Genomic DNA, 24,516 nt, shown 5'->3' with positions numbered 1-24,516 from the left:
AATGCAAACTCAAGCATTGCCTTTGCCTTCTAGCAGATCACAGTGCAGGTAATACTGGCCCGTGTTCTGCACTGGCGTTCCCATTTTGCAGACTAGGAAGTTGAAGCTCAAAAGTAAAGTGAAACTAACCATCATTGATTCAAATCACTTCACCAAATTCTTATTTTATTGCCACTATGTGCCACACATTGTACTAATACTGGGCACATAGCAGTGAACAACAACAGTGATTGCTGTTTTCACAAAGACGTCAGTGGGGATGGCAGGAAGTGTACAGGTATATACCGTGTTAGACGGCAATCAGTGAGGAAGAAAGAAATGTGAACCGAGAAGGGGACAGAAAATGTTGGGTAGGAGTGAAGTAGGAAGATATTTTACATAGAGTGGTCAGGGAAGCTTTCACTGAAGAAATAACTTCTGAGTGAACTCCTAAAGGAAGAAAGGTAGCAAGTGATGCTTCCTTCTCCTTATCGGAAGAAATTGCTTTCTAGACAAAGGAATAGTGAGTGCAAAGGCCCTGAGATAAGGATACACTTGTGTGTTAGAGGAACAGCCAGATGTCAGAGGAGTTGGAGGGTGATGGATGAGGAAGAGAATAACAGGCATTAAAATAGGAGAGATTCAAATGATGATGGGCGTTCTAAGTCACCATAAGGACCTTGACTTTTACTCAAAGGGAGAAGGAAGCACTGAGCCGAAGAAGGACATGATTTTAAGTCGCTTTCCATGTATTTCCTCTTTACAATACCTGGAGTTAATTACGTCATTTTCTATAGAAGAGGAAATTGAGATTAATTTACTTGCCCCAAGGCAAAGAACCAGTTGTAAAGAAAGCCAAGACCAAGACCTCTTACCAAAAAACTATATTCTTTCCATTGTTGTGGAGACTTGACTTTCTCACTAAGAAGTAGAGACTAGACTTCCCTGCCATGAGTCACAGAATGCCCCCAAGAAACCAAGGATCCAGGACAGAGGGAGCCACTTCATTCCACAACTAACTGTCAATCACATGGTCCCTTGCTCATGTCTTTCCCTCTGAGAGAATGGTGCTTCTTTCCATGTGGACAAAGTTACCTACAGAAAAGTACTTGTGCCTGCCAAGAACTGACTTTCACTATCATTGAGTCCGTGAGAATAATAATGGTCCTATGTATGAATTCTTAAAATAAGCCAGGTGCTATGTCAGAGATAGTATTAGGCTAAAAAAAAGGTCCCCAAAGATACATGCACAAAACCCCCAGAATCTATAGATGCTGTCTCATTTGAGAAAAGGGTTTTGCTGTTGTGATAAAGTCAAGGGTCTCAAGGTGAGTTTTTCTGGATTATCCAACTGGGCCCTAAATCTGATGATGTGTCCTTGTAACAGAAAGGCAGGGGGAGACTTGAGACATAAGAGGAAAGAAGGTCAAGTGAAGATGGAGGCAGAGACTAGAGTGATGCTGCTACAAGCCAAGGAATGCTTGGAGCCGCCAAAGCTGCCAAAGCCAAAGGTGGATTCTCCCCTGGAGCCTTTGGAGAGAGTGTGGCTCCCTCCAAAGTCAAGCTGGTTTCTAGCCTCCCTGACTATGAGAGACTAAAAGTTCCCATTGTTTTTAAGCCACATGTTCATGGTCATTTGTTATAGCAGCCATAGGAAAGTAATGGAGGTGTTTAACATATTGGCACCAGATTATCTCATTTGATCTGCAAATCAGGCCTTTTATTCTCATTTCACAATACAGCAAGGAGACTTAGTAAAGAGTTTCTAGAAATGCCAGTTCCTACCTCCCTGCTCACATTTCCTTCTAAGAGGATTCTCCTCCTCTCCTCAGTGCCAAGGGCCTCTCCCCTGTGACTGCGGATGGACACCTGAATAGAGGGAGCCAACGTGTAGGCTGGACTCAGCCTGCCTGTCTGTCTCTCCCTCTTCTTTCTCTTTCTCTCTCTCTAATCTGAACCCAGAGATTCTAGTGAGACAGTACTGCACACCTGAAGCAAGCTCCACTGGAGTCAGGGCCAGGTAAGCCAGCTCCCTAGCAAGGCAACGGCTTGAGGGACTTCGGCTTTGGAGAGCAGTGAGATGCCATGGAAGAGAAAAAACAAAAGCAGTCCATGGAGAGACCTGGGAGAATGGAGTCGGCTCAGAGAGAAGCAGATGCAAGGCCAGCAAGTCGGAGAGTGAGCTGAGGAATTCCTAGCTCCCGTGAGGTCCGGCTCCCTCTGCCCCTCCTGACTTCCCCTCCTCCCCACAGTGCGCACCCCCTCAATCTCAGCCCCAGCTCAGGCTGGCGCCCTCGTCTGGGGCACAGACTGCACAAGCATGCATAGCAGACAGCTCCCCAGCCTTCACTTTCCTGAGATCCCCTAGAGCCCTACAGTCATTTCCTTTTTAACTTGAGCTGGTCTCCCATTTCTGTTCTTTGCAACCGGCAGTCCCTGACCAGGACAGAAGGGCAACTTGCTCAAAGTCCCAGAGCTAATAAACAACAGAGTCAAGTTTGAAACCAGGTCCGGCAGATCCCAAAGCCCGATTCTTCTTAACCTTCAGAAGTTTGGATTTTCCCTGAGGGTAGTGAGAACTAACCTTCAAGAGACTTCAGCCATTTATTGTTTACCACATGCCAGACACTGTTCTAAGTGATTCACATGTCTTAAAACTCATAATTATTAAACTAAAAATTGATTATGATTCGCATATCAACTGAAGCTACCGTTTATACGACTAGCAGAATATATGCCAGTTATTTGTAAGGCCTACCTATTTATACCTGGAGTAGGAAATGGAACCCACTCCAATATTCTTGCCTGGAAATTTCCATGGACAGAGGAGTCTGACGGGCTATACGGTGCATGGGGCTGCAAATAGTCAGACATGACTGAGCAACTGAGCACACACACCTATTCATACCACTAACTTTTCTCCCTCTAGTGAAAATGAAGATTTAAAAATATCTCAGTGCAAAATACCTAGTTTTTCTCCCATAAAGCCAACCAAACAAAATTACCAGCCATTGAGAGGCTCTCTTAATACAATTAGTGAAATCTTTGCCACTGGTTTGGACATGCTCAGATGATATGTAAGCTTTGTTCTGTTTGAATAAGAGAGAAATGGCCTGCTATAAATTGGAACTTTTGAAATGCTACTAAATTCTTACTGAGGCCAGAGAAAATGATATAAAGCATATTTTAGATCTTAATCAGTTTCTCTAAGACTCCAGAGGGCAAAACCATAGAAACTAGAGTGCACACCCAGCATTGTTCCTTAAGTTTATCAAAATGCCTTTTCCATTTGCCTCAAAGCAAATTCTGTTGACCTAGGCCTATCCTTTCAGCAACAAACAAATGCAAACCAGCATCTCATTTTGATCCAGGCCTTAGCAGACAAGTTTAATTAGCTGCCTTTCCTCACAAAAGGCTGCCGGAATGCATGTGATACACATCTGAAACCTCATTAATGTCCATCATTCTTTATTCTAAAAATGTATGACATCCCTCTTACACCTCTACTGCCCTCCCTGCCCCTCTCCCCAAAATAAACAACCAGGATATCCTTTTAAAAACAGATTCAACTGTGGCATAAAAAAGAGAATGGTTAGAAGAATCTCCATGGTACCCTTTTCTTCTGGTAGAATAATCTCTTAGCTAAAAAAGAAAAAGGGTGGGGGAATCTGCAGGCCAACTAAAGACTTCTTTTTAATGAACTGAAATTAAATTTTCACTAACCAGTATTTGGCAGAAACTGTTCCAGGTAATGCTGATAGACACAGCATGAAGGAAAGCATTCTGCAGTTAAGCCCAGAAAATAATGCACACCACAGCCCCCTCTTGGAGATGCTCACAGGACGCAGCACAGTAAAGATTCCTAGTTCATATGACACCTTCTTCAAAGCACAGCCTACAGAACAGTGGTGTCCAGACACCAGTTTGGGAAACTCTGATCTAAATGTTTTCCTAAACATGGGTAGGGACTGGAGAAGTATTAGAAGTCTCTCTGCAAGAAAGGAACCCTCCTGCACTGTTGGTGGGAATGTAAATTGGTATAGCCATTATGGAGAACAATATGGAGGTTTCTTAACAAACTAAACATAGAGCTACCTTATGACCCTGCAATCCTACTCCTGGGCATATATGTGGAGAAAAAAACATGATCTGAAAGGATACATACACCACAATGTTCACGGCAGCAGTTTACAATAGGCAACACGTGTGTGTGTGCACGCATGCGCGTGTGTGTGTGTGCACGCATGCGCGTGTGTGTCTGTGCATGTGAGGGTGTGTGTGTGCGTGCGCATGTGTGTGTGCACGCTTAGTCACTCAGTCGTGTCCGACTCTTTGCAACCACACGGACTGTAGCCCATCAGGCTCCTCTGTCCATGGGGATTCTCCAGGCAGGAATACTGGAGTGGGTTACCATGCCCGCCTGCTGGGGACCTTCCCAACCCAGGGATCGAACCCAGGTCTCCCGCACTGTAGGCAGATTCTTTACCATCTGAGCCACCACGGAAGCCCCAGCCAACATGGAATAAACGACCCAATCAAAGAGTGGGCCAAAGAACTAAACAGACATTTCTCCCAAGAAGACATACAGATGGCTAACAAACACATGAAAAGATGCTCAACATCACTCATTATCAGAGAAATGCAAATCAAAACCACAATGAGGTACCATTACACGCCAGTCAGGATGGCTGCTATCCAAAAGTCTACAAGCAATAAATGCTGGAGAGGGTGTGGAGAAAAGGGAACCCTCTTACACTGTTGGTGGGAATACAAACTAGTACAGCCACTATGGAGAACAGTGTGGAGATTTCTTAAAAAACTGGAAATAGAACTGCCATATGACCCAGCAATACCACTTCTGGGCATACACACTGAGGAATCCAGATCTGAAAGAGACACATGCACCCCAATGTTCATCGCAGCACTGTTTATAGTAGCCAGGACATGGGAGCAACCTAGATGTCCATCGGTAGACGAATGGATAAGCAAGTTGTGGTACATATACACAATGGAGTATTACTCAGCTATTAAAAAGAATACATTTGAATCAGTTCTAATGAGGTGGATGAAACTGGCGCCTATTATACAGAGTGAAGTAAGCCAGAAAGAAAAACACCAATACAGTATACTAACGCATATGTATGGAATTTAGAAAGATGGTAGCGATAATCCTGTATGCAAGACAGCAATAGAGACACAGATGTATAGAACAGTCTTTTGGACTCTGTGGGAGAGGGCGAGGGTGGGATGATTTGGGAGAATGGCATTGAAACATGTATACTCTCATATGTGAAACGGATTGCCAGTCCAGGTTCGATGCATGAGACGGGTGCTCAGGGCTGGTGCACTGGGATGACCAGTGGGATGGGATGGGGAGGGAGGTGGGAGGCGGGCTCAGGATGGGGAACACATGTACACCCATGGCTGATTCATGTCAATGTATGGCAAAACCACTACAATATTGTAAAGTAAAATAAATAAATAAAGACATGGAAGCAACCTCAATGTCCATCAACAGAGAAATGGATGAAGAAGATGTGTACATATACATGATGGAATAATACTCAGCCATTAAAAAGAATGAAATAATGCTACATGCAGCAGCAGGGATGGACCAAGAGAGTTTCATACTGAGTGAAGTAAATCAGGCCAGACAGAGAAGGAGAAGTATATGATATCCCTTATACATGGAATCTGAAAAAAAGATACAAATGAACTTACTTACAAAACAGAAAGAGACTCACAGACTTAGAAAAGGAACTGATGGTTTGCCAGGGCTCGGGGAGAAGGGGTAGTAGGCACTTTGGGAAGGTCATGTACACAGTGCTAGAAGCCTCTCTGCAAACAGATGGATTTCCACATGCATCACTCCAGTGCGTGCATTCAACACAGTGAAACAGATATATTGGGTACCCACCAGGCATACGTTTTTGTTTTATTCTCCCATAATCTCAATACTTCTCAAGGTTTATCATTTAAGAAACAAACCAGATTTCATCTTTTCAGTGATTCATGAAAGTAGTACTGTTTAAGTGACATCACCATAGGCTTGCTTATGACCACGAGAGCCTTTGAATGGGGCCTTGTGCTTCTATTCACTGCAGTCTTGATCCACTGGGAGATGACTGGCTGGACAGCGATCATCCTGGAGAACGGATCTGACGGTACCATCTCTCTGCTTAAAGCCCACGCCTGACTCCCCTTAGACTTGCTGGGCTCTCCACGACCTAACCCCACTTTACCTGTTACCTCCTTCTTCTGATGCTTACCTCATTCTATCCTTTTACCAGGATTCTTAACTGGAGTCTGTGGATGGAATCCTGTGGATCTATGAACTTGGAAGGGGGAAAGTCAGCATCTTTATTGCTACTAACTAACAAAGCAGCATTTCCTATAATTATGAATGTAGGCAACAAACCCATCATATTATCAGGACCTGTGATTCTATTACTAGAAGAAATTGTAAATATGCTCATATGCCTTGGTGGCTGTTGCCATTATCTCAAACTACTGTTCACCGTTCAAACAGCAAAATTACAGAAATTATTAGATCCATTGCTAGATTTTGTCATCTGATGTGTTCATAAAGAAAGTCATATGTTTCTATATCACAGATTCAACTCTTCAATAGTTTGCTACCTGTATTTAAAATAACTGGTTTTCTTTGTGATCCTATGTGTTTTTTAAAGTTTTTTTTAATTTACTATTTATTCAGACTGCACCATGTGGCATGGGGGGATCTTAGATCCCCGAGCAGGGATCAAACTCTCATCTCCTGCAGTGGAAGTGCAGAGTCTTAACCACTGGACCACCAGGGAAGTCCCCTATGTGTTTTACTTTAAGAATTTTAAACATTAATACAGTTGTTGCCAAAAGACACTGACATAGACATAGACAGACACTGACCTGAATTTCCGGTTTTCCATCAACATACACAGTGCTGTTATTGACCATTTCCACAATGGCAACTCCAAGATTGCACCGAATCCCAAAGGAGATGCAGAACCCCAGCCCGCTCATAATAGCAATGATGTAGCGCTTGGGGACCCCACAGCAGCGGCAGTCACAGAGTGGGGGCCTCTGCCTGGACGTCTGCACTGGCCTCCCTTCTTCACTCAGCTCAATGTTACCTTCTTCCTCTTGGGTCCCATCAATTTTCCTACAGCAGACAAATGGGCAGGGAAGAAAGACCAGGATTACAAAGTGTAGTAGGCAAGGAGAAAAAGTGTACCAAGAAAGAAAAAGGAAAACCCAGAGTAGGATGCACCCTGCATGTTTTAGCATCATCATCATCATTATTACTAAAATAAATTATAGTGGTTAAGATTTACTGGTATTCTGGATATTGTGTTGTTGCACCCTTATAGACATTAATTTATTTTAATCTCATAACAGCTACACAAGGTAGATTGTGTTATCTTGTCCATTTATAGACAAAAAAACTAAGTCCTCTGAGATAGGATCCAAGTTCAAGTCCAGAGTTTGTATCCTCAACAATATGCCTTACTGAATATCTGAATATCCTGCTGAAAGAGTATCTATAAGCTTCATCCACATGGCATGACCCAGCTGACTATTATGTTTGACTTTAATTTTAATGTCACTTGAAACCTGATAAAAGATATACAGTAAAAAATCAATTTATTTTCAGATTATTTTTTCTTCTTTTTCTAAGTCTTATGAAAATACTAGGTAAGGACATACATTTTCCATCACAACACAAACCAGTTGATTGTGTATCCGTTCTTTCTTAAATGGTTCTAAAGTGATTCTCTGGCACTTTTTAAACAGAGGGCATGATTTCTCATTGAGTCCCATAAATTCAGATTATGGTAGTCCATCCATTACCGTGAATTTACTCTTTTCTTTAAAAAAAAAAAAGTAATTGGGCAAACTGAACACTATCTGTCAATAATAAAAGGAGCTGTTTGCATCATCACACGTATCATAACCCTTCTGAAAATACCCAATTAAGGTCCAAGTCTTTGTGAAAATAATCAAAGTTTATATGTTTCCAAGAGTATCATATTCACTAATAGCTAATACAATGTCTAACAGACTACGTAGAAGCATGAATAATTTGCCCACCAATTCATAGCAGAGATCATCTTAGTAGCTTCTTACGACGCAACCACACGAGGTTAAAGCACTTGTAGAGAGAGCGTGGGGTTGCAGAGAGTCGGACACGACTGAGCGACCGAGCTGAGAGTGCAAACACTGGATTTAATTCAGTTCATCAAATGTTTACTGAGTGCCTACGGCGTGTCAGGCCCTGTACTGAGTGTGACGGAAGGAGAAAGAAGAGACACGGCTTCTGATCTCCTTCAGCTCTGAGAGCAAGAAAGACACGTACACAGTTGTGATTGCTGGATGATGTAGGTTTTCTTGAAATCAAGGTGAAGTGCAGTGATAAAACAGGAAAGGAACTTTCAATTTTAATTTATGAGGTCAGAATAGTAGCTTAATAAATATGCAAGAATATGGAAGTAATCAGAACATCATCAACCTCCCCAATGTGCTTTTGTAACCTACCTACATGTATACTGATGTGTTCTACGTTTTCTTCTATGATTGTCTTCCAAACTTCTAGATAAGGCCAACCTCTTTCCCTGGGTACTAGATCTCATTGCCTCTCATGTACTCAAGGAAATCCCTATTCACATATTTCATCAATTATTTACTCCTCTCTACTAGAACATTCTTACTGTCTACAAATATGCCCTTATTTGTCGCACATCAACATTTAAAATAAAAGCATGTTCTCTTTCGGCTACCTACCTATTTCTCACCTCCCTTTTATAGAAAAACTCAGAAGCCACTGTCTCACTTCCCTTTGGCCCACTCTCTCTTGAACACACTCCAAACAGGTATATCCCCCAACCTGTCCACCAAAACTGCTCTTCTTGGGCTGTCAGTGCCCTTCACGTGGTTCAGTTCAGTTCAGTCACTCAGTCGTGTCTGACTCTTTGTAACCCCATGGACTGCAGCACGCCAGGCTTCCCTGTCCATCACCAACTCCTGAAGCTTGCTCAAACCCATGTCCATTGAGTCGGTGATGCCATCCAACCATGTCATCCTCTGTCGTCCCCTTCTCCTCCTGCCCCCAATCCCTCCCAGCATCAGGGTCTTTTCCAGTGAGTCAACCATGAGCCCAAAGGCTCTTTCGAGTCCTCATCTAGTTGACCTGTCAGCAGCACTTGACACGACTGATTATTCTTCCTTCCTTGACGACTTTGATTCCTTCATGGATACCACACTCACATGGTGGTCCTCCTAATCCCCTGAACACTTCTTCTGTTTTGTCTCTGAAGCTGATTTGTTACTTCCTCAACCTGTAAACCTGGGATGCCCAGAGCTCAGTTTATAGATCTCTTTTGTTTTCTGTCTATACTTTCTAGGTGACCTCACTCATCTCTGGGCTTTAGACACCATGCATATGCTAACATATTTCGATTTTCATATCTAGATTTATTTGACATCTTTGTGGACACATGATCAGCATCTCAAATCTAACATATACAAACTGAGTTCCTCTAAAAAAAAAGTTACTTCTTGAAGCTTTTCGCATTTCAAGTAAAGACAATTTTGTTGCTTTGGTTGCTCAGAAAAAAAAAACTTGGGTGACATCCTGGATGCATCTCTTCTCCAATCTCCATCCAATCTATGCATCAGCGTCCCTTAGTTTGAATTTTCACTCTTCCATTTACTTAGCTGTGTGGCCTAGTTAACCTCTCTGAGCTCTCTTCCCAGGTGGCGCTAGTGGTAAAAGAACCCGCCTGCCAATGCAGGAGATGTAAGAGACATGGGTTCGATCCATGGGTCGGGAAGATCCCCTGGAGGAGGGCATGGCAACCTATTCTAGTATTCTTGCCTGGAGAATCCCATGGACGGGGGAGCCTAGTGTGCTGCAGTCTCTGGGGTCACAGAGAGTTGGACACGACCTAGGAACAAAACAACAACAGCAAAGATCATTTAGAGCAGAACCTGACACATGTGCCCACTATTTTTATCACATTATCCTCATAACCATTTAATGAGCCCACTCTGCTAGGATGAGCATAAATGCCATTTACTGTCATTTATATTGATATCTAAGAGCTATTCAGATCATAAGACTCAGTGGTATCCATGAGTTTCTGGCGTGAGTGAATATGATACGTATCTTATAGACCTGTGGTTAAGATTAAATGAATTTCTACCACCAGACAGTTGATTTGAGTGGTAGCACAGTGTAATGATTAAGAAAGATGGGCACAAAATATCTGGTCTGAAACCCAGCTCTGCCACTAACAAGCTGTGTCGCCTTTGGCAAATTACTTAACCTCTCTGTGCCTCAGTTTTCTCATCTGTAAAACTGTGATTATAATTGGCCCTCCCTCATAGGGTTGTTAATAGAATTAATGGTACCTGGAACATAGTGTTTTTTACTATCATTTACTACACATAAGCAATTAGAGAACATTCATCATTTAAGCTGAAAAAAGTCTGTATATGTTTCTGGACATTAATTTCCAAATGCTATGCCTTCTATCTGTTCCAATAGTGGACGATAAGTGAACGCATCATCTTTCTTCCTGTATTTCAAAAATATTAATGTACCTTTAGCTGATGAATTGCTCAGCTGCTTCTTATCAATGACTGCTCTCCAGGGAGACTAACAGTGTCTGGCTGTAATCAGCCCCATGTGTGAACTTCAGATACTTCTCTATGTATTTACCTCTCCCTTGACCATAAGGAATACTCCATAGTTCAAAAGCATACAGAAAATTCCATTTAGATGATGATCTCAGTAGTAAACATTATTAAACATCAATGATTTATACTGACTGCTAAGTTAGAAAGTCAGGATTCTTAACTCCCCAATGTTTCTGCCCCTTATAAAACAGAAAACATTTCTTTACGACTTTTTTCTTACACTGGATCCTGTCAACTGGTTTTATGTAAAAATCAACAAGGGGAAGAAACATTCATTACATACCAGGTTCTGGGCAAAGCATTATATATATATAATTACCTTATATATATATTATCATATTATATATATCATATATATATTTCATATATATCATTATATTTCATATATATTTATTATATATTCATTATATTTCATATAATTATCATATATATATATATAAAATTATCTTATAGACTTGAGGTTAACACCAAGTGTTGAAACAGCAAAGCTGTTTTTGCTGGAGGAACCCTGATTCTGGAGCTCTGCTCAAAGACCACTACAGTTGAGGATCAGTTCAGATTGCCAGTCAGCTAATGCCTACCTCTGCCAATAATTTCCCTCTAGGGATCACTGAAAGACGAGGTATGAATTTGGCTTTATTCTAAAATCAATCATTCTATAATTACGACAACAATGATAACATCTAGCATTATTTAGTGTGCTCTCTATCTAGAACTATGATAGCAGGTTTTTTGTTGTTGTTTTTTTTTTAATTGTTCAGTGAGCCAATTCTGAGAAAACTCTTCAGAGTAATAGACACATAGCTTAATTTGGGGTTGATGTTGCACAACTTGGAAATTAATGATTTTGTTATATCCCTTAGCAAACCATCTGGTAATCAAAAGGATATTCAAGTGGATCATTCAATCAAACATAGTAAAATAAGCACTTAGGATTGAGAAAAGTGATTAAATTTTAAAAAGCAGCTAAAGTTAAAAAAGAATACTCCTAAGTATTTATATAAAGCTAAATAGTTGTCATTACTTGAACATGCCAATTAAGCCACAATGCTTCCGTTTGCATTTTTAATCAAATGAAAACATTACCTGGGAGTGCTTGACAGAAGAATAAAACACTCTTAAAAGAAAAGGTTCTTCTAATCATTTCCTGTGTTTAGCTGGTTTATCCTGCTGTCACTGAGGTAGGTTTTCATTTACACATGATAATTCAGTGTAGTTCTGACTTAAACTTTTTGTTTTTAATTACCAAAGTGGTAAGGTGCCCAACCCAGTTCTCTTGCTAAGCTCACCAAAGGGATACAGTGGAAAAATTAACACTGACAGGAGCCTGTGTACTATAAAACACAAGAAGTGGGATGAAACTGTGGGCTAATTTTTAAATTTATGAGAAGACATAGATAGAAAAGTTAAAAGCAGATACCAAGGGAAATTTTCATTCATCATAATTAGAAATAATGATAAAAATTTTATCAAAGTTATTTTCACATTTATTTATATCAAAGAAATTAAAAGAATCATTTTACCTTGTACATAAGGACTGCTTATTAATTCATTTATAAAACCTAGGAGGGCATTTACTATATTTTAAAAATCACAAATTAAATATCACATCAATTCATTCATTTATAGCAAATTCTCCTTCCAATAATAATATATTTTGCTTTAAAAAAAGATCTATTTTTTTGTTTGGACAAAAACATTCAATCCAATGACACCACTTAACACTTTCCCATTTAATCATCTAAGATTTTCTGCTTTAAATACTAATTTTTAAAGTTACTTTCTTCTTACTATTGTGCAATAATCCTTCTCTTTGAAAACTACACAATCAAGAACCCCTTCATACAGTTTATATTACAAGCTATGCAATGTGAAAATACCTAATTTTCATTTACAGTGAAAAATTCTTAAAAAGTTATTTCAACTCAAAGCATAACCATGTAAAGCAGTTCCTGGTTTTGTTGTTAGTATTGAATTAACATAAAGTGTTATATCCCCAAATATTTTCTAATTCAATGCCAAACACACAACTTGCAATATTACTGTGTCCAATAAGTGCTAATCTTGCTGCATAAACAGAGAGCTTGTCGTGGTGTTTTCCTAATTCAACCTTATCCTTTTGATGCATCTTCTTTTCCTCCAGGTATAGTCTGTTGGAGCTGGAAGGGGCTCCAGAAGCCCTTTATTCTGACCCTCCCACTCCTTTTTAAAATGTAGCTTTAAAAACAGGAGGCAAATTCTTTCAAACACCAGCAGCAATGTGAAGCTACTTTGAAATAAACCTAAAGTTTGCATTCAAACTTTACCTTTGTAAAATCCCCAACGAATCTCCCACAGCGTTCTTCACACCCTCCTTTCCAGGTTTCAAAATTTTTTCTTTGAAGGTATCGAATGCTTTAAAAGGCATTGTGAGACAGGGGTACCTCCAAGCCATCAACAGTCAGTCTCGGGAACTCTCATCCTTCATTTCCAGCATGGGGACCACTCTGCTTTCCTCGATGAACACCTGGAAGTCAATTCTCAGGGAGATGACTATTTAAAATCAAAAAGGCGATGAAACACAGCCCAGATCTTTCCAGATGAGACACAACACCCACCCCCCAAAACAGGAGAGGCCAGATGATCTGTGACTGCGAATTCAGCCCCTCTCAGCTCCCAGCTCAGCAGCAGCTTGTGGTGCTTGTCTCAGGCAGCCACTCTCAGACTGAGTGCAGCCCGGCTCCCTCCCTGGGCTGCAGCTGGAGAAGCTAAAGGGGGCTCCAGCCCACGAAGTGTCCTGCGACCAGCGAAAGCCTCTGCAGCCGATCACCAGCCCCTCCTGCTGCTTCTGACCACATTCCCCTCCTGCCTCACTCAGCTCGCCTGTGGCTTTCACTGAGGGATCCTTTCCAAGGTGATGCCATAGTAACCGGCACAATACCTATCCCTTGGCCGCTGGGCTTATTAATGGGCTCTCAGCCAGAGCAAGCACCCAGGGCGAAGTGTGTCAAACACCCACAAGTCCTCTTCTTTTCTGAGGTCTGGCCACCAAGACAGGCTCTCGGCCACTGCATTAGGGCCTCTTATGCCTCTCTTGGGAGAGTTGAAGCAGTTTTTGCACCAGACACCAGTACGGATGTGGTCCTTGGAGGAACATTTGCACTTGAGGAGGCTAAACGCAAAACCCAAGCCGTATGCCTCTAGGAGGGCATGTGTCTCATCCACAGAGCAGGCTCACTCAGGGAGCAGCGTGTTAGGTGCCATTGGAACCATCGAACTGAAGGTAGCTGAGTCAGTCCTAGAACCTGCTTAGCGCTCTTCCCTGGTCTTCGCTGCCTTCAGAATAAACCTCAATTCTTGATCATGGCACAGAAGACACTCTGTGTGACTCCAGCCCTGCTTCCTGTCACTCCGCTCTTCCTATCAGCTCTTCACTGGGTTCTGCAATCTCCCTGTCACTTCCAGGGTTTACTCAAGCTGTGCCTTCTGCCTGGGTAACTCTCCTCACCCTTCACCTGGGAAATGCCAAGGTATTCTCAAGTCTCACAGAAGCATCACTTCCTCTAGAAGTCCTCACACACAGGGTTGGGTGTCCCTCCTCTGTGCCCCCGTATCCACTGTCCTCCAAGCCAGTGCGATCTGGCAGGGAGCAGTGAAAAATCCTTGTTGGACTGGAGTAGAAACAGCACATATTGCTCCCACATTGATGGTGGCAGGGTGACCCGTCCACGAATGCTGCTGCCAGGAAGAAACAGCCTGCATCTGTGAGGCTCCAGAGGTCCAGTCTCCCAACTTGCAGGGGACTGACCGGCCCTGTGCTTTAGACTCTCAGACTCCCCCGGAGTCATTTCCATAAGATCAGTCCCTGCCTTCTGCAGCGGCAGTCCAAATCCTTCTCCAGAATTTGAACTAAGTTGATCTAAATGAGCTGGATCCTTGGCAGGTTAAATACTACCATCAATAATAATAATAATTATTATTATTATGGCTAATATTTATTGCTCTGTCTTTCGGTCCAAACTTTGTGCTAAGCATTGTTTCCATATTATCACAATCTTTCCAACACTACTTTGTGGATAAGCTAATTATTATTTTCCCCAACCTCACTGACAGGAAACTGAGGCAAAGCAAGGTTTAGACTTGCTCGGTTTCAGATCCAAACAGCCTGACTTCATGCGGTCCTGTTCTCATGCTCTGTCTCTCTCCTCCCTCTTTCTTTCTCCTCCTCCATCCTTCCATCCCCCCAACCCACACTACCTCCTCCGAATTTACTGAAATATATTTTGCATACCATATACCTTACTCATTTCAAAGGTTTCTAGTAAATTTATCACGTTGTGCAAGCATCACCATAAAACACAAAGCAGATAGAACATTTCTATCATCCCAATGGGAACCCTCATATCCACTATTAATCCTTGTCTCCCACCCCTCGCACTGCACCAGGCAACCATCAATCTTTCTGTCTCTATAAATTTTCCTTTAACAGAAAACATATACAATGCAGGCTTTACTTTTCTCACATATCATGTATAAGCTAAGTATTTTATATTCTGAGCTGGCTTAAAATTTTAACTTTTTTCAAATGTTCTTAATGTTCTCTAAGACTTCCCTGAATGATTCCTTTTCACTCACTGTATTTTTTGGGCAGGAGGGAAAGTAGCAGGTGATTATTTGCCCTCTAAACAGAAATGATCTTATGTTTTAGTGACTATTCTAATGTTTTCCTATCCTTATACAACCATCACTGTCTTTGCATCTAATAAAGTACTTACAACCATTTAACAACTGTAAAAAAATTTTTTTCAGACATTTTCTATAAATGGAATCAACACACTATATACCATACAGTGTATTGTCTCTTGTGTCTGACATCTTCCATTTAATATGATGATTTTCAGATTTGTCCACATTACAACTTGTATTAATAGTTCGTTTTTCCTTCACTGCTTTCAGTGAAATAGTTTATTGTATGGACAGATCACATTGTATCTATCCATTGACCAGTTCATGGACATTTAGTTGCTTCTAATTTTTGGCTATTATGAATAAAATTGTTAAGAACATCTGTGTGAAAATCTTCCTTTGGACAAATCTTTTCATTTCTCTTGGGAAATACCTAGGAGTGGAATTGGTGGATTGCATGGTAAGCATGTTTTTAAGAAACTGCCAAATTACTTTCTAAAATGACAGCACTATTTTACATTCCTGATAGCATGTATGAGGGGTCCCATTTCTGACATCATCACCAATATTGACTGTCTTTTTTAGACTTTCGAGTGGGTATGAAGTGGCATATCATTGTGGTTTTAATTTGCATTTCCCTGATGACTAATGACATTGATCATCTTTTCATGTGCTCATTAGTCCTGTGTATACATTTTTGGGTAAACTTTCTATTTAAATATTTTGTCCATTTTTAAAATCAATTTTTTACTTGTTAGTGAGGTGTATGAGTATATATTCTCAATACAAATTCTTCACCAGATAATATGATTTGCAATGTTTTCTCCCAGTCCACTGCTTGTCTTTTCGTTTTCTTCATGCTGTATTTCAAAGTGCAAATTTTTTTGTTCATTCATTCATAGACTGTGCCTTTTTCATTCACATAAGTAAGAAATCTTTGCCTAACTTGAGGTCTTAAAGATTTTCTATTTTCTCCCCCTAGAAGTTTGCTTGTTTAGCTCTTACATATCAATCTATGCTCCATTTTGAGCTCATTTTTTCACATGGTACAAGGTAAACATCTGTGTTCAACTCTTCCCATGTGGATCTCCAGTTGTTGGTAGGCTATTTTTTGTCTAATGAATTGCCTTAGCACCCCTGTCAAAAATCAGTGAGACATAAATATTTTAAAAAAAAATTATTTCTGGACTCAGTTCTCTTCTATTGATCTCTGTGTCTATCCTTCCAACAATTTAGACTCTGTTCACTGTAGTTCTACAGAGTAAGTTTTGACATCGGGAAATGAAAGCCTTCCAACTTTGTTCTTTCATTAAGATTGTTTTGGCTATTCTACGTCTTTCATAATTCCATACAAATTTTAGAACCAACTTATCAGTTTCTGCAAAAAATCCCGTCTAGCCTTGTGCTCTTAAAAGGACAGATATTTTCAGGCGGTCAACTTTGCCACCCACAACCCCTCAAGGCTGAGAATGCTAAGACTCCAGGAAATCACATATCCAATCACTCCACCAACATGTCTTCACCCTGTCTCCAGAAAGCTCACTCATTCATCAAAAGCAAATACAATCTAACTAAAATATGATAAACACACTCTCTTGCTACAGAAGTCATTCCCTGGTGAAGCTTTTAACCTTTTTGTCAATCCCCAGATACCCTCAGTTACTGACCTCTTAGAGCACATAATGGAGGCACCAACAGGCAAAGACCACATGAATCTCTCTTAAGGGTCAATGACTATTAAGAGCACTAACCATTCCTGCAGAATGTATTGCTCATGAAACGCATCTGAATCTGCAAAGGGTTTTTGGCGGTGATTTAGATGGTTGGTGATAATAACTAACACTTATGGAGCAACCTCTAGGGGCCAGATCCTACACAGTTAACTCACTTAATTCCCAGAATGACTCTCTAAGGTAAGTACTCACATTATACCATCCACAGATGAGGAAACTTGGGCACAGAGATTTTAAGTCCATTTAAGTTCACACAACTAGGCAGAGATCAGCTGTGGCCACAGGAAGTCTGGCATCAAAGCCTGTACCCCACACTAGTACTACACAAGTACTCCATACTAGTGCACTAGTGTTGATAATAACATCTACATTAGATCTGTTGATAAGGGAGGCAAGAAAATATAAAGCCAGACTTTGCAGAACTGAGGCTCATTGTATTCATTTGTTCCCTCCCTTGAGGGCCTAGTATGTGGTAGGCCTCTTGAGACACTGGTGATGTAGGTTGAACTGTGATATTTCCCTTGAAGAAACAATTCAGAAAGTGAATAAGTCCATATGGTGTAATGAGTGATGCATCTGGCAATGAAAGCATAGGTAAGGAGACCTAAATTAGCTTGCAAAGGAATGGAAAAAGGTTTCCTAGAAGAGGGGATGATAGTATACGCTTTCAGGGATGAAGGGGTGAGGCAAATGAAAGAAAATGTGGGAGAAAAGACTTGCATGAAAGAGCCTGGTGCCTGGGGGAAAGCTGCATAGTTTAAGAGTCAGGTGAGTGCACCACGTAGTTGAAAACAAGGTTGGAACAGTGATTGTGAACTTTATATAATTTATAGAAGAGCATTAAAACATGTGCTCCCCATCTCAAAATATCAAATAAAACAAAGAGGAAATGATATGTAGAGCAGAAACCCAAGGGCCATGAAATTAGAGCTTTGGTCTATGCTGGGAATATGTAGACTGAATATGCATTAGAAAAAAAATCCAGCTGTTGACAAGTACTTGATGACTTCCTGTCACTCTGTACAGAAACAGCCTCTTCCCCTTGAGAAAATAAGACTGACTAGGACGTCTCTAGAGGTGCTTGCCCAGATCACAGCAACTCCTCATTCTCAGGGAACTTCCCTCCCATGACCATCTCCCTCCTCTTTTATGCCAACAGGCCCCCAAAAGTCCTTTATACGCTGCGACGTTTCCGGTCTCCTCTGATCACTGTTGGATGAACCAAGGATGGGCCCCTGCACCGCGCTGACCAGTCAGATGCCAAATTCTCCTGTAGTTTAACTTGAGAATTGTAAGACTGCTGGTCACCTGGCAGAACCCGGCGGGGAGGGGGGCGGCGGGCGGGATGGGGAGTGTATTCACACCATGGAGCTGCAGGGGACACAGGTCTGGCTCGGAGAGGAGAATGAAACACAGTGAAGCCTTGGCAGGGCAAGAGTATCTGTTTCTAATGGCCCTCCAGCTCCTGTCCATCTAGACCCAGCTGTCCTTCTACTCTGACTTCTGAAATATCCACATCCTTGTAACAAACTGTCCTCTTTTTAGCTTACTTTAGGTAAGACAGTTTCTACTCTTCATGGATGAAGAATCTTGACTGTATTAGGGCCTTCCCTGGTGGTCCAGTGGTTAGAACGCCTCCTTCCAGCGCATGTGGTGGGGGTTCAATATCTGTCTGGGGAGCTACGGTCCCACGTGCCATGGGGTGTGGCCAACCTTTTTTTTTTAAAGGAAGAAAAAGAATTTTGCCTATATCAATTATTTAAAACCCAAATCCTTGGAGAAGGAAATGGCAACCCACTCCAGTATTCTTGCCTGGAAAAGTCCATGGACAGAGGAGTCTGGCGGGCTGAGGTCCATGGGATTGCATGACTGAGCATGTGCGCACGAGGGTGGAGGGAAATGGGTTGGTAGCAATAAAGTGGTAGAACTAAAAAAATAAATAAAAATAAAAAAAAAAAACCCAAATCCTGAAATGCTAATACTGCCTGTATCTAACACCAGGAGGGCAAGCTTGACTGTTCAATTTAATTTTAGGTAGGACTCCAATCTCCCAACAGTGAAAAACGTGGGTCTCAAAAGCTGGTTGTTAGTGAAGTCATTCCATTCCAATCTACCTAGACCTACCTCCCCCCAGAAAGTGAACAAATCCCAAACAACTTGAAAATAAGATTTATTCAAGAAAATAATTTCATCAAATCAGATCAAAGTGTTAGGTGGAAAATTTTAACCCGGCTCAGAGCTAATGGCCAAATTATTCACCTTTGAGGATAAGAAATTTTATAAAGAAACAGAGGTAATGAAGAAAATTAATCTTCCCGAGGTTCCTTCTCTCCTGAATTCTGTGGCAGCTTTTTCAGGCCTCATTCTACACCCCAGTTCCACACTGCTCGTCCCTGCTCCTATAACACACTGATACCAACATAAACCTTTCTGTTCAACAACACTTCTCCCATCCTTTAAAAGTCTGTATATTGTTGATAACTACCATTAGAACTAATCTGAATATATGTAAAACTTGATTTTTTTCACTGCACTTCTATTTTTGACATTCTTTTATTAACAGTCTGTTTTACAAAGCACTTTCTAGTATCTTATTTGATTCTCCCAATCACCTGTATAACAAGCAGATAGAGAAACCAACACAATTTTGCCCAAGGTAGCCTGGCAAGTAGAATGTGGAGACTGGGGAGCAGGTCCTCAAATCCATCTCCTGAGCTTGTGTTGGTATAATACACGGCACATTGAGATCCTATAAATCCACTGTGGGTACTAAAGACTGTAACAAAACAACTCAGGAAAGATGTATTCAGAATCCCTGTGTCTTTAAAAAGTCATTGAGCACAGAACTGCTGCCTGCCCTCCATCTATGGATGCTGCATCTGTGGACACAGAGCTGATAAGGGGCTTGAGTGTCCAAGATTTTGGCATCCTGTGGGGGGTAAGGGTAGGGGCTGGAACCCCTCCCCCACACGGATATAAAGGGGCGACTGTATCGGTAAGCTTGTGATAGCAATAGCAAAATTTCTAGAAAAAAATTTGAGGTTACATATTAATGTTTGCTTTCCCTAAACTGTTCCATCAAAAAATAGGGCAAACCAATAGTAAAATAAAGAGAAATTAACATAAAACACTGATGTACCAGCCCCTGTATTAAGATTGCCACCAGCCACCCAAAGTCTGATAAGACTCCCTTTACAAGGGGGGGAATTTTGTTGAATCGCTCAGTCGTGTCCGACCCTGTGACATCATGGCCTGCAGCACACCAGGCTTCCCTGCCCTTCACTATTTCCTGCAGTTTGCACAAACTTGTGTCCATTGGGAACAATTATCTCATTCTGTAGTCGATGCTTCCTTATTTCAAGTCATTGCTGACTTGAATTTCCTGATTTCATTTCATTCTCACAAAGGAGAATGAAAAACTAGAAATGACAAAGTAGAATGACCAAACAGTTATTATCTCCATGTAACAACAGACTAGTTCCAAATAGGAAAAGGAGTACATCAAGGCTGTATATTGTCACCCTGCTTATTTAACTTCTATGCAGAGTACATCATGAGAAATGCTGGGCTGGAGGAAGCACAGGCTGGAATCAAGATTGCCGGAGAAATATCAATAACCTCAGATATGCATATGACACCACCCTTTTGGCAGAAAGTGAAGAAGAACTAAAGAGCCTCTTGATGAAAGTGAAAGAGGAGTGAAAAAGTTGGCCTAAAGCTCAATATTCAGAAAACTAAGATCATGGCATCCGGTCCCATCACTTCATGGCAAATAGATGGGGAAACAGTGGCTGACTTTATTTTTCTGGGCTCCAAAATCACTGCAGATGGAGATTGCAGTCATGAAATTAAAAGACGCTTACTCCTTGGAAGGAAAGTTATGACCAACCTAGCCAGCATATTAAAAAGCAGAGACATCACTTTGTCAACAAAGGTCCGTCTAGTCAAGGCTATTGTTTTTCCAGTGGTCATGTATGGATGTGAGAGTTGGAGTATAAAGAAAGCTGAGTGCCAAAGAATTGATGCTTTTGAACTGTGGTGTTGGAGAAGACCCTTGAGAGTCCCTTGGACTGCAAGGAGATCCAACCAATCCATTCTAAAGGAGATCAGTCCTGGGTGTTCATTGGAAGGACTGATGTTGAAGCTAAAACTCCAATACTTTGGCCACCTGATGCGAAGAGCTGACTCATTTGAAAAGACCCTGATGCTGGGAAAGATTGAAGGCAGGAGCAGAAGGGGATGACAGAGGATGAGATGGCTGGATGGCATCACCGACTCAACGGACATGGGTTTGTGTGGACTCCAGGAGCTGGTGATGGACAGGGAGGCCTGGCCTGCTGCAGTTCATGGGGTCGCAAAGAGTCAGAGCAACTGAACTGAAACTGAAACCTTTCAGGAAACTGAGGTGCAAGCTCAAGAAGTCACAGTCACATGGCTTTTGGTTACAAAGTTACAAAGTTTTTTGGTGGAGCCAGGATTGAAACCAGTTGATTACAAATGCACCCATTTTATTATACAGCACTGTTTACAGTCCACAGTAAAGCATTGTTAGTCTCATTACATTTCAGTCCACTGTGAGCGGGGTACTGGACTTCAATTTATTTGGCTCTATATTCCTAGTAGGAACATAACTTTATGCCATTATTAAATAAATTGTCTCTAGAATTCTTTGCAAACATAAGCCTGCATACATGGAATAGAAACATATCAAGTTCTATTTTCAGTTCATCAATGTAACTGCTTAAATATTTTCCCCCAATTAATGAAAATTTAAATTTTCCCCAATTAATGGAAAGAATTTCCCAAATTTTTCCTATTAATGAAATCTTTAAAGTCAAATAATCAAAATACAGAAATACAGGATGCCTTTACACAGTATGAAATGATTTGAGTATTTTGCATTTTTCACAAAAGAATTTATATAAATTTATTTATGAAATACTTTAACTTCATTATTCACTGCTCCTTTGAGTTTATATCTACCTAGAGAAATAGGTTGGACAGACTATTCTACTTTAATGTTGAAACCAAACAGGCATGGAGAAGGCAAGTGATGTATTAAGTTCTTTTGTAGTTTGGGACAGAATTGAAGATGAATTCATACCCATCTACTCATCTGCTGGCTGTCATTAGCTGCCTTTAACAAATTATTAACCCATGTATCTTAGAGAATCCCATTCCCATAGCCTCCGGCACAAGACATTCAGTGATCAATTCTTAAGTCTGTTCTCTTGCTATAAGCCCTGCTCTCCTCCAGGGAATCTTCCCGACCCAGGGATATAACCTGTGTCTTTGGGCTTCCCTTGTGGCTCAGCTGGTAAAGAATCCACCTGCAATGCGGGAGACCTGGGTTTGATCCCTACATTGGGAAGATCCCCTAGAGAAGGGAATGGCAACCCACTCCAGTATTCTTGCCTGGAGAATTCCATGAACTGTATAGCCCATGGTGTCACAAACAGTTGGACATGACTGAGCAACTTTCACTTTCTTGCTATAAAGATCATTTATTTTTCTTTAATGTGTTACTTCCTGTTACATATTGGTATATATTGGCTCAGTCTGAAATCCCTGAATCTAAGTAATGGGAAATACTGGTTCATTTCATCCAGTATTAATACAGTATGGGAAATAAGTTCCAGTTTTGCTTTACACACTGTGAAAACTGACTTAGATTCAAGGATATCTTAGACGGTGTCCAAGATAGAACATGGAAAATGTGATAATAAATGCATTTGCATAATAATAAAAATGAAACTTGAAAATGTCAGAGGAAGTAAAAAGCACAAATGAGATCCAGAGTGTCCAGTTAACTTCAAAACATGAAGAACAGGATTAATATATCTAGGGCATTAAGAATCACGCTGGAACAAGCCTACACACCTTCAACAAGTATTTCCTGTGAGGTCCTATCCTCCTCATGGATTCAGTTCTATAGGTTAGACATCAATCTGTCCCAGTCAGTGTTCAAATCTGTACCTGAAGAATAGCCAATGTCATGGACCATTATTTGGAAGACAGTGACATCTTCTGGTGGTTTATAGACTAAATTCAATTACACCAGACAGTCTTTTACCCCAGAAACCATCCAGTTTATTTTTTGGCTGTGCGCCTTATGGGATCTTTGTTCCCTCACCAGGGATTGAACCCAGACCCCTGACGGTGAAAGCACTGAGCTCTAACCACCGAACTGCCAGGGAATTCCCCAGTCACTGTTTTAAAGTAGATTTATCTCTTCAGTATATCTTTATTAAACTCACAAGTGTGGATCCTTAAATTTCTGAAATGTTCAATGAAATGTTAAGAAATAACAATATATCTCACTTTGAGTTGGTGTCATCCCTGGCTTATTCAGCCAGCATTAATTCCACTTTTCCTGATAATCAAGTCATTTGACCAGACCTTCCTTAATTCAAGCAATTCTCAGCCTTGGGAGTTACCTGCTGTAATCCTCTCCCTCATGTGTCCAGTTTAATTTGGGAAAATGTAATTCATAAGTAATCATTTGATAGCATCAAAAAGTTTTTAAAAGACTGCCTGCAAGGTTGAGTTCAGGCCCCATCTCCTCTGAAGCCTTCCCCACTCCCCCAGTCCAGGTTGGCTGTCCCTCTTATATTAAGATTTGTCACAGCATATATAGTATGTCCCCTACAATAGCAACCTTCAAGTTGTGAACTTTCAAAGATGCAAAACAGCTGTTTACATGTTTGGTGTACATTGTCACATGCAAGCATCCTCTACAAGTGGCTGTGCTTTGGGTACTTCATAGCACTGCAGAGAGTGCAGTAGTATGATACCTTTAGTTCAAGACCAGGAGGTCCAGAAGCAAGTGTAAAAGCAGTGGTGACGTAGCTGGTACTACTGTACTGTAAGATGAAAATGTTTATTTTTTTTTAATTTTTATGTACTATTTGTGTGAGAAGTGTTACAAACCTATTACAGTAGTGCACTACGTGGTTCATTGTGTTAGCTGGATACCTAGGCTTGGATTAGGAACAAACTGGACTTGACAAATGTGCTTTTGGAATGGAACTTGTTTGTATGTAGGGACTTACTGTGTACCACACTGTCCTGTAACTGTCAACTCACTCACCTACCTTTACAACCACAGTGCAAAATTCTTAATGACAAGGCCTGTTTCCCTGGTGGCTCAGTGGTAAAGAATCCATCCACCTGCCAAAGCAGAAGACACAGGTTCGATCCCTCAGTCGGGGAGAGCCCTGGAGGAGGAAATGGCAACCCAGTCCAGCATTCCTGCCTGGGAAATCCCATGGACAGAGAGGCCTGGTGGGCTACAGTTCATGTGGGCTACAGTTCATGCAAAAGAGTCGGAGACGACTTAGCAACCAAACAACATCTCATGACTACTTGTGTCCCAAGAATCTCATAGCCTATAACCTATTTTGGGCTTATATTCTGAAGAATAAATATATTCAAATAATGCTTG

The 24,516-nt window shown here is 41.1% G+C and overlaps 1 protein-coding gene across 2 annotated transcripts in view; it reads right to left on the bottom strand.

Moving 5' to 3' along the window:
• Positions 1-13,081, bottom strand: part of SLC17A8 (solute carrier family 17 member 8) — a 38,340-nt gene extending 25,259 nt beyond the window's left edge. For both annotated transcript variants that reach the window (XM_065920983.1, XM_065920993.1), the window contains exons 1-2: positions 12,981-13,081; positions 6,886-7,138 (exon numbers count right to left, since the gene is read on the bottom strand). In XM_065920983.1, the coding sequence (XP_065777055.1) occupies positions 6,886-7,138; positions 12,981-13,081 (354 nt within the window). The remainder of the gene's footprint in view (positions 1-6,885; positions 7,139-12,980) is intronic.
• Positions 13,082-24,516: the final 11,435 nt, after the last annotated feature.

Source organism: Muntiacus reevesi, chromosome 1 (assembly GCF_963930625.1).
Source record: "Muntiacus reevesi chromosome 1, mMunRee1.1, whole genome shotgun sequence".
Classification (NCBI taxonomy): domain Eukaryota; kingdom Metazoa; phylum Chordata; class Mammalia; order Artiodactyla; family Cervidae; genus Muntiacus; species Muntiacus reevesi.
This window is presented reverse-complemented; position numbering and strand designations above follow the sequence as displayed.